We start from the raw sequence: 10,270 nt of genomic DNA, 5'->3' as shown, positions 1-10,270 counted from the left end.
AGTGAGCGCATTTTGCTTACGCTCTGGCATTTTGACACTTTTCAGATTTTAGTCCAAAAAGATAAGGAATGAACCTCTTGTATTATTGAATCATGACTACTTCGGACTGATGAGAGTCGCTCTCACTGACTGTTGCTCTCTCATTTTTGCTGTCATTTCCGAGTTAAGGAACGCTTTTTGGACTAAATCTGACTACTTCGGACTTTTTCTGACTATTTCTGGGAGATAAGGAACGCGCATAATATTATTGAATCATGAAGCGTGCTCATAAGAAGAAGCATAGCTTCTATCCCTCAATAAATTCGTAAATGCAACCTTTTGTAAGGGAGTGTCAAACCGCGGCTGTCAATAATTATCTAAACTTTTATTATTGAATCATGTTCTATCCTATCACCTGTAATTGATGCGTAATTGATGATGCATTAGGTGCAACAAGAAACGTGTACAAGTGCAAAAACGCATAGTTGCATTTAAAATTTTATAACACCACATCGAATAGTAAGGTCGCCAAATATTCTAACTCAATTCACGCCCGTTGATATGTAGCGGCCTAAATCTACATATTTTTTAAAAGATACCCTTTTTGCCCAAACAATTCATCAGTTTCACTTAAATATATGTAAATAAATTTTGACAAGACACTTGATGGCACCCGCCCGCAATGCAACGACAATCCTGTTTGCACTAGCTTGTGGAAACACTGTAAACCGAAAAGTCTCCACTTTTTCTTCCATTTGCATACTCGTCATCAGCATTTGCTTTCAGTGAAAATTAGTTCGTTCATTTCATTTTACACTTGCCAGTCGAGACGAAGGGTTTGGTTTCTTTGGAAATTGGTTATTTTATTCGACGGGAACGTGATATATTTCAAGTTAGCAACTAAATAATCACAAACAGATAAAAAAACATGAAGCTCTTAATCTGTGCGCTACTTTTGGTGGCCGTTGCTGCAACGGGTGCTTTTGCCGAAGAAGAAGTGAAAGTCGAAGATGGAGTACTTGTGCTGACCAACAGTAATTTCCAGGAAGTTATAAAGAAACATCCATTCCTGTTGGTGGAGTTCTGTAAGTAGAAAATTTGACTCTTGTGATAACTTAGGGAAATATGAAATAAGAAAATATGTAGTAAACGAAACAGGTTTTATAATATCGCGACATTATTATTTTATAGATAAGTGAACAAACTTTTTGAAAGCCATCTGGCGTACTTAATTATTAGAAAAGGTGGGGTAACAAGTCATAAATTGAGACAGGATTTGTTCGACTGCACAATGTGGAAAGCATCGCCACATCGATTGTACCAGAGGGAAGTGCAACAAGAAGTGCCTATATGTACATATATGCATTAATCTGTACATATATGTATACAAATTTGTATGTGCATACTTATACATATCTTTGATGCTTGTGAAGTGTACGCGTGTCTAGTTTTTCCCATTGGCCATTTTATCTCTGTACGGTTTTTGCCTTTATGGATTAATTTCTTCTTTACTTATTGCCTTATTCTTTGCCGCTTTGTTCATTCCATTTGTATTCTTTATGGAAATTACATTTCCGTGCTCCAACGTTTCCGAAGCATATGGAGATCTTTGTTGCTTCTCTTTCTCACTTTCTACCGGCTAACCGGAGATTTCGTCTCCGCTGCCAATTTACTGACTCTCCAAAGCCAGAATACACGCATACACGTACGTGATTGGGTATGGAAGAATAAATAATATTTCTTGTGACGTGTCCATTCTATACCAAGACGATATTATTCATCATCCAAACTTGGATTAACCTTTGTGTTATGTATGGAAATGTTTGTTTATCAGGAAATAATGATGTGAAGAAAATGTACGCAGATAGATTTGTATCTGATAATATTGAATTGTAGCTTTCAAACCTTTCACCCATCAAAACGGCAGTCCACTATTTGGGAATCGGCATATTTGTGTATCGTTGTTGTAGTGGCTACGACATTTGCGAATTCCATATGTTGTTGTTGTAGGAGCATACAAGTTCCCCAAAGAGTTTTTGGGGAGTGTTACTAGAGTGACAGTCCTTGGCCAAATATAAATCTGGGTCGTTCCGGTTACGTACACGACTGACGTGGGAACGTGCGAATGTCGTATGTTGAGAAACGTTACCAGTTTGCGAAAAAAGGCATAATCGCAAAAATTACACAATTAGAAAAAACTTGTTTCTATTTGGAGATTTTAGTAAATCATACGAAAATTACGCCAACGACAATAACGGTGATTCCGTAAAAGTCTATTGTTTTCATAGTTGCCTGGACGCCTACTTTACACAATGATTTGCAACAAATAAGAGCGTGCAAGTCGTGGCAATCTGCCTTATCCTGAGTTTCGCCCGAAAAAAAGTTCACCCGAAAATTTTTATTCCGCCCATAGTAAATACATGGAAACCAATATTTCCAATTTTTCACCGCAATTCGCTGTCAAATTGAGAAAGGGAAATTTTATTTTGATGTGTGCCAGAAACACCTTTCTGCCACATTTCGGAAATCAGTTTCAGAAATAAGAGTTGCAAAATGTGACTGCAATTGAGAGAACGTAAATCGATTTCGGAAATATATTTCAACTTGCTCGTGCTGCATTAGCACTCTGCAATTAATCTTCAGAAATAAGAAAAAAAACCTCTTTCGAAGGACACTTTACATGCAAGGTGTGGCTGCTCATGCAACTGCTTTCTAAAATTTCTCAATTTGAAAGCCTTCGAAATATATTGCATTGCACGTTTGATAGGCTCTATAGATATCTATGTATGTAAATATGTATTCTCAATTGTATTGTCCTTTGAAAACTGAAGGTGAGAATTCTAATCATTTTCATATCTTTCTCTAGCCCAAATGTTTGTTAGGCATTTGGTCCAAGCAGTCGTCTTAGTGGTAGGTACGTACACTGCAGACTAAATAGAGGTGGTAGGTACGTACACTGCAGACTAAATAGAGGAGCTCACACTCAAATCATGCAGTGATATTTTAAAAATACTTGCAAGGCTTTTTCATTGTGGATTTTTTTCGTTATGTTCTTTATAACAGAGTAACCTAGCAAAATCTAAATCGCAAACTTTGTCTAGTATAATAAAGTACAAGTTCGTAGCAAAAAAAAAAGGTCTAAACGCCATCTGCATACAATTAGTATGTAACAGGTGTTGTAGGATTCAGTCAGATGTCATTTCCGTACGCACTTTAATATATCTTGTTAATTTTCTGGAACCAGATTAACTATTTTAATATTCAATCACTTGAAACCCATTTGTACGTAGTTTAATACATACAGTCGGCTTGAATTAACTTTTTTGATTCAAAAGACTACAATGTTTATTCGCGTGAGTAGGCGGCTTAAGGTTTTTGGAAATTTAGCAAGTAAATTACTAATTAACTAAGTTCCGTATGTATTTTAGATAACACCTAATATTTTGCCTGCTTTTGCGAATGAAAAAAAAAAAAACAGCAGAATTATAGAAAATATGATAAATTAAAATGAAAGCATGTGTTAAATGTGAAAGATGTAATTTTCATTAAATATTCGCATCAAGTCTAATTAAAAAAATTCATCACAATTTAGGTAATAAATTGAATGGTTATTTATATTTGTAATAATGTCAATTTCCTAACTTCGGCTGCTATTCCCTACATATGCATATGCATATGTAGGTATAACAAAAAAATTATGTTGATGCAAGCTAATTTTCGCATTTGGCTTTGCACAATGTACACCATGTATTAACGACCAATCAGAGCTTGACACTGCAGCCATTCTCTGTGTTGTCACATCTAAAGCATAGCTCCTCTAAATTCTGAATTTTTCAAAACATCCGCTTATTAACCGTGTCTTCTTAAATAAAAACACTATTTACACAAATAAATACATACATATATGTATGTACAAACGTATGTATAAGTATTTAGCTGGCTAGTCAAATTCCTTATACGCTGTCGTGACTAAGCTGAATTGGCGACAGCAGGTAATTCGTTCCCACGACAGTCGGGTCTACGTAACCGGAACGACCCAGATTTATATCTGGCCAAGGACTGTCACTCCAGCAACACTCCCCAAAAAGTGGAATTTGTATGCTGCTACAACAACAACAACAACAGCAGGTAATTGTTAAAAAAGTAACCATAACCGCCATAAACATGACGTGTATTTGCATTTAGTGTAGTGTCTATATCATAACTAACTTTTTAACTAAATTTGAAACAATATACGTTTGCAAATACATATGAGCAATCATGGGGCTATATAAATTAACTAAAATTATAATAAGTACTATGTTTTCATTCGAATAAGCTCTTATGTACTTGACGCGTCACGTATGTATTTTCACTTGTTGAAATTTTTCATTATCACTTAATAATCATAATTGCGTAGCTACTTCGAGCTATGTGCTAACTTAATGAATAAGAAGTATCTGTAGCGCACCAACGTGGCAATACATAATAAATTTTTATTTAAGGGACACGGTGTTCTTACCATGGACGGCAACTTTTCTCTTAGCATAGAATGCATCATTTCTTCTTTCTTTCCTATCTGCAATTATACTTATCAGTGAAATGTTGACATTGTGGCCCCTTATGAGAAATGGCATCTTTATTTGCCTATCAGTAAAATAAAAACAAATAATCACATATTTATATACATACATACATCGTAAAATACAATACTCTATTATCTCATCGGAAGCTATCGATAGCTTAGAGTGAAAAGTTGATAAGTCCACTTTTAATGAAAACTCGTATTCTAATATAAGAAGCAAGTGGAATTAAAAAATTTATCATTTCGAAAATAAATAAGGTACTTGTTTTTTTCTCGTTTATATTCAATGAAAGGCAAATTTGCTAAGGCCAAAAGAGGCGCCGAAAAGCCGATAATAAAGTTCGAGTTGCTTTAAATACGCAACATTTTTTATTCCAAGTTTTGCGAAATACTTGAAGAAAATTACTAGAAGAAGCCATTCGTGCTGTAAAATTTTTAAAACTGGACTTAGCAACTTTTCATTCTAATCTAGTTAGTGAAAATACATACATACATATTAGTATCGGGTATACAGTTATAATATGTACTTAATTTGGTACTTCGTAAAAAATCAAAAACCTGATTACAACCTACATATACATAAATTGGCATGTGAGCAGCATACTTATAACAAAAAAAAAAGAAGCACAATTAGGTTATGTTTCGATTACCTCTACTTACAATACCTTACTGCTATAAAGCCTATTGCTTTAATGTATACATTAAATGACTAACACAGACTTGCAAAATCTGAGAGTATGTATGCAACGCTTTTTTTCTTCAACACTACAACTTCTCTGTCGGTCGTTTGGAGAGTGAGTAAACCTAGCTTACGCATAATAGTTTCCAAGTTTATTGACCTGTACTGGCCGTCGTTGTGTAAGCAGAGATAAATAAAAATTTAAGACACTATTTGTGGCTGTGTTTCCAGTTATTTCAATATTTGAAGATAAAAAAAAACAATAGTTGCGTTCCAGATGCTGCACGATATTCACGAAAAACACGATTTGCAGGAACAGCTGTTTTCCCCATTAATAAACCTTATGGGAGGTGGTCACCTGGAACGACTTCCTGTAAAAACATGCAAATCGTGAAGCATCTGGAACGCAACTATTATTTAGCCGATTCTTTTCTTCACTCAGCTAGCTCTCAATATGATATTGATAGTGATTGTAATGATATGTTGTTCGTATGTATGAAATCATCTACCCACGCGAAAAATAATTAGGCTATAAAGAGATGGTGTGTGCTAAAATTATCCTCGTCATGACGCCAGTAGTCCTTAATTCAAGCATACGCGAACATAACACGTATGTGCATAATATATATGTATTAGAGTCCAGCGCAATTGTATTTGCCGCATTTCGTTCAATAAGTACTCCCTGCATTGTACTCTACTCCCAACACATTGTTACTATTTTTCCGCATACATACCCTACTTGGCGNATGTTTTCTTCGAAAATACTCAAGTACTACCAGTAGAGTACTCTACTGTCAAATACCTTTTACTCGCAGTAGTTGCGGAAGGCAAAGTAAATACTCTACGCGTGTTGCTATTGATCGGTAGTTTACGTACGCTTGCTGAAACTGGTTTATGCTTACTCACAATTGACCCGAACGATGAAAGTAGGGGATGGAAAGTATTTGCGCGGCGATCGGATGTCTTGTTGGGCCATTTAAATGGAATTGCGCAGGAGTCTAATATGTATTTATATCTACATACATGCATATCGTATGATATGCATATTACACGTGTTATTGGCATTGTTTTATTTATAGTTGATATTTAAATATTTCTGGCCTCATTATTTTTATTGCTCTTTAATGTACATACATATGTACAGATGGCTGTTGAAATTATTACTTCATCGCCAGCTCCAGTTGATAACTTTTCATTGAGTTTATTTGCACAAGAACGTAATTGAAATAAATTAAAATATACTATCCTGTAAATAAATTTGTGTTCGTTTGGAATAGTAGCTTATGTCGGGAAGCTGGCTTTAGTATAATGCGGCATTCCCTTTATTCTTTAAACGATAGGGAATCTTTTGACGAGACGTAATAAAAATATTGATTTGCTAGTGCGGAACTATTTTTTGCAAGTTTATTTTCCAACAGTTCTTCAGCGGCTCGGCGCCAGTGAGTCATTCACAATCGTATGCTGCGAATGCCTTAATATACTCCTATTCCATACGAACACAGAAATGCAATTTTAATTTTTAGTTTTTAACCGACTTAAAAAAAGGACGAGGTTGTCAGTTCGTCGGATATTTTTTTTTTATGTATGTTACCCCATAACTTTGGACCACGTTAACCGATTTCGATAATTCTTTTTTTTTATCGGAAAAGTTGTACCTCAAGGGTGGTCCCATACTAATTTTGTTTAGATCCGATAATTAGATCATGAAGAAATTAACCATAATCTTAAATTTTTATATGAGAATTGAAGTCGGTTTGGTTTTTTGCTTAAAAATTACTTGTATTATCTTAATATGTGACACGTAAAGTTAAAATCGACCTACGGTCAGAAAAAATCGGTTTTCACTTTTTCATCGACCCTTATAGTAAACGAGCCGCTCTTCTCAATGCAATTAACCGCAGAGCTGCATTATTTTTTTCACAATTTCAAAGTTAGGTACTTTCACAAAAAAAGTACAAAAAAAATCAAATCTGACAAACTATTCGGAAATTAATCATATTCGCATCAAACTCGTTACTCGGGGGTTTTCGGGGTCGCTGATTACGAATCCGATGTTAGTTTTTCAAAATTCGGTGTCAACGAATATTGGATCCGCCATTTTGAATTTTTAAAACGAACGCCGGGTTCGTATTCAGCGACACCAAAAACCCCCCGAGTAACGAGTTTGAAGCGATTACGATCAATTTTTGAAAATGTCATCCGCCATATTGGATCAGCCATTTTGAATTTTGGAAAACTAACATCTGATTCGTAATCGGCGACCCTGAAAACCCCCGAGTAACGAGCTTCAATCCATTAAAACGTTCAGAAGCATCAAAATAAACTTGGTAAACTTCGAAGTCGTTTTTCTCGAAATCTTTTTTAAGGTTTCGTTTATAAATTTGATGGTGTTATCATTACTGCGACCTTAATTAATGCCGGTTAACGAAAGTTACCAATTTTCGTAGAATATTTTACACAATGATTTTTAAATACTTTTCAATCATCTAATTTCTAGACGCTCCATGGTGCGGCCACTGTAAAGCGCTCGCTCCCGAATACGCTAAAGCCGCTCAGCACTTAGAAGAACAGAAATCGGAAATCAAATTGGCCAAGGTCGACGCTACTGTGGAGAGCGAATTGGCTGAGGAATACCAGGTGCGTGGTTATCCCACACTGAAGTTCTTCCGTAACGGCGTCCCCGTCGATTACAGTGGTGGCCGTCAATCAGATGATATCATTTCATGGGTTACCAAGAAGACTGGTCCACCGGCCAAGGAACTGAATACCGTCGAAGAAGCTGAGGAATTGCTGAAAGACGATAAAGTAAGTAGATAAATTTTCAATCATCTTGTATTCCAATTTTATACTTATTTTATAACAAAGGAAAAAGCAACAGTAATTTGAAAAAATGGTAGAAGTGATAAGCTATTTCGGAAATCACCACATTTCCTCATCAGACTTCTTTCAGTAGGATTCGAACCGACGATCACCACTGACACAGTCAGTTGCCTACGCACTATTTTATAACAATTTTTATTGCGCTTGAGGCCGTTTTCCACAATAGTTTTTCATTAAAAACAGCCTCAAGCTCAATAAAAATTGCTGAATACTTATTTTATAATTTAATGTTATTTTGGAAAACTGTATGCATATATTCATACGTATATTTACATATGTGATTTTTCTTAATGCTTTTTAGATCGTCGTTGTCGGCTTTTTCAAGAACCAAGATTCCGACGAAGCCAAGGCTTTCATTGCTGTCGCCAACGCTTTGGACAGCTTCGAGTTTGCTATCAGCAGCAACGATGAAGTTGTTGCCAAATATGAAGTTAAAGACGGCAGTGTTGTACTCTTCAAGCCATTCGATGATAAGAAATCGGTACTCGAAGGCGAAGCCAACGTTGACAATATCAAAAAATTCGTGCAAGTGCAATCTCTGCCATTGATTGTGGAATTCAACCATGAATCGGCTGCCAAGATCTTCGGTGGATCCATTAAATCGCATCTGTTGTTCTTCGTCTCAAAAGAAGCAGGACATATTGAGAAATATGTCGATCCTTTAAAAGAGATTGCCAAGGAATACCGCGAAGACATACTGTTCGTTACCATCTCTTCGGATGAGGAAGAGCACCAACGTATCTTCGAGTTCTTCGGCATGGCAAAGGATGAAGTACCAACTATCCGTTTGATTCGCTTAGAAGAAGATATGGCCAAATACAAGCCAGAATCGAATGACTTATCTGCTAGTACCATCAAGAGCTTTTTGCAAAAGTTCATGGATGGCAAATTGAAGCAACACCTGTTGTCACAAGAGTTGCCCGAGGATTGGGATAAGAACCCTGTTAAAGTGCTGGTTGCTACCAATTTTGATGACATTGCTTTTGACAAGAGCAAAGATGTTCTGGTTGAATTCTATGCGCCTTGGTGTGGACACTGCAAGCAATTGGTTCCCATCTACGATCAACTGGGTGAGAAGTTCAAGGACAATGAGAACATTGTGGTAGCTAAAATCGATGCCACTGCCAATGAGTTGGAGCACACTAAAATCTCGTCATTCCCCACCATTAAATTGTACCGCAAGGGCGATAACAAAGTCATTGACTACAATTTGGACAGAACTTTTGATGATTTCGTGAAGTTCCTGGAAGCAGGCGGTGATGTGTCACAGGTAAATATGATATATTACAAAACTGAATGAACGTTTGTATATTTATAGTAGAATATACATCCTACATATGTTTAATACGCACTACTAATTTTATATTTATTTTATTTTTTTCAGGGTGGCGAGTCAGAAGAGGAGGTTACAGAGAAACCCGAGGAACACCCGAAGGATGAATTGTAAACTTTTACAATAACTTAAACTTAAAATTATAGGATCAGCAGCAATCAGCAGCAGCATCAGGATAACATTTACATTACCACCATTAATACAGAACATGTTAATAGATATTTTACAAAATCAAAAAAATATGCAACGGAACATTCTTACTTTTGTGCAAAAGCATTTCCTTCCGGTCTGCTGCGCCATTGTAATTTTTTAATAGACAACAATTCCGTTTAAATATGCTCTCTTACCAATCAACAGCAAAAATTGTAACTATTTGTAACAGAAGAGGGGCAACGTCAGCAGATCTTTATTTTTTTAGTAATTACAATAAATATTTGTTTGTATTACGTTTTAAGTAACTTCAACAAAACAAATATTAAAAAAAAAAAATATGTATTTGCTATTATTTTTTATAATTATGGTAATATCTCTTGTGAATGAAGTTAGTACTTTTTTATAAAAGGAAAAACAGTTACACAAATGCACATGTTGTATGTATAAGGAATGAGTGCCCATGGTGTAAGTTGGGGCTATATAAGTTCGAAAGGCGTTGAAAGGTCAATTCACACCAAGATCAAATAAAGGATTTAAAATTTTAAAATTATTTCTTAAGAACCTATTAGCGCTTCCACGATTTACTACCATATGGGTGTGAAAGCAAAAATGTCACCTAATTTGCCAATAAAATAAATATATGTTTATGTAGAAATGAATTAGAAACGGTTGTGTGCTGCCT

General features: G+C 35.6%; 1 protein-coding gene across 1 annotated transcript; it reads left to right on the top strand.

Moving 5' to 3' along the window:
* Positions 1-736: 736 nt before the first annotated feature.
* On the top strand, positions 737-10,247 carry Pdi (protein disulfide isomerase). Its single transcript, XM_017611948.1, has 4 exons — positions 737-1,064; positions 7,720-8,027; positions 8,404-9,372; positions 9,487-10,247. Exons 1-4 carry the CDS (start codon positions 908-910, stop codon positions 9,547-9,549), a joined length of 1,497 nt encoding a protein of 498 aa, XP_017467437.1. The 5' UTR covers positions 737-907; the 3' UTR covers positions 9,550-10,247.
* The last annotated feature ends 23 nt before the right edge of the window (positions 10,248-10,270 follow it).

This window comes from Rhagoletis zephyria, unplaced genomic scaffold, assembly GCF_001687245.7.
Source record: "Rhagoletis zephyria isolate East Lansing unplaced genomic scaffold, Rhagoletis_zephyria_1.1 Rzeph_scaffold_00485, whole genome shotgun sequence".
In the NCBI taxonomy this organism is placed as follows: Eukaryota; Metazoa; Arthropoda; class Insecta; order Diptera; family Tephritidae; genus Rhagoletis; species Rhagoletis zephyria.
The sequence above is the reverse complement of the archived record's forward strand: the minus strand, read 5'-3'. Positions and strand labels throughout refer to the sequence as shown.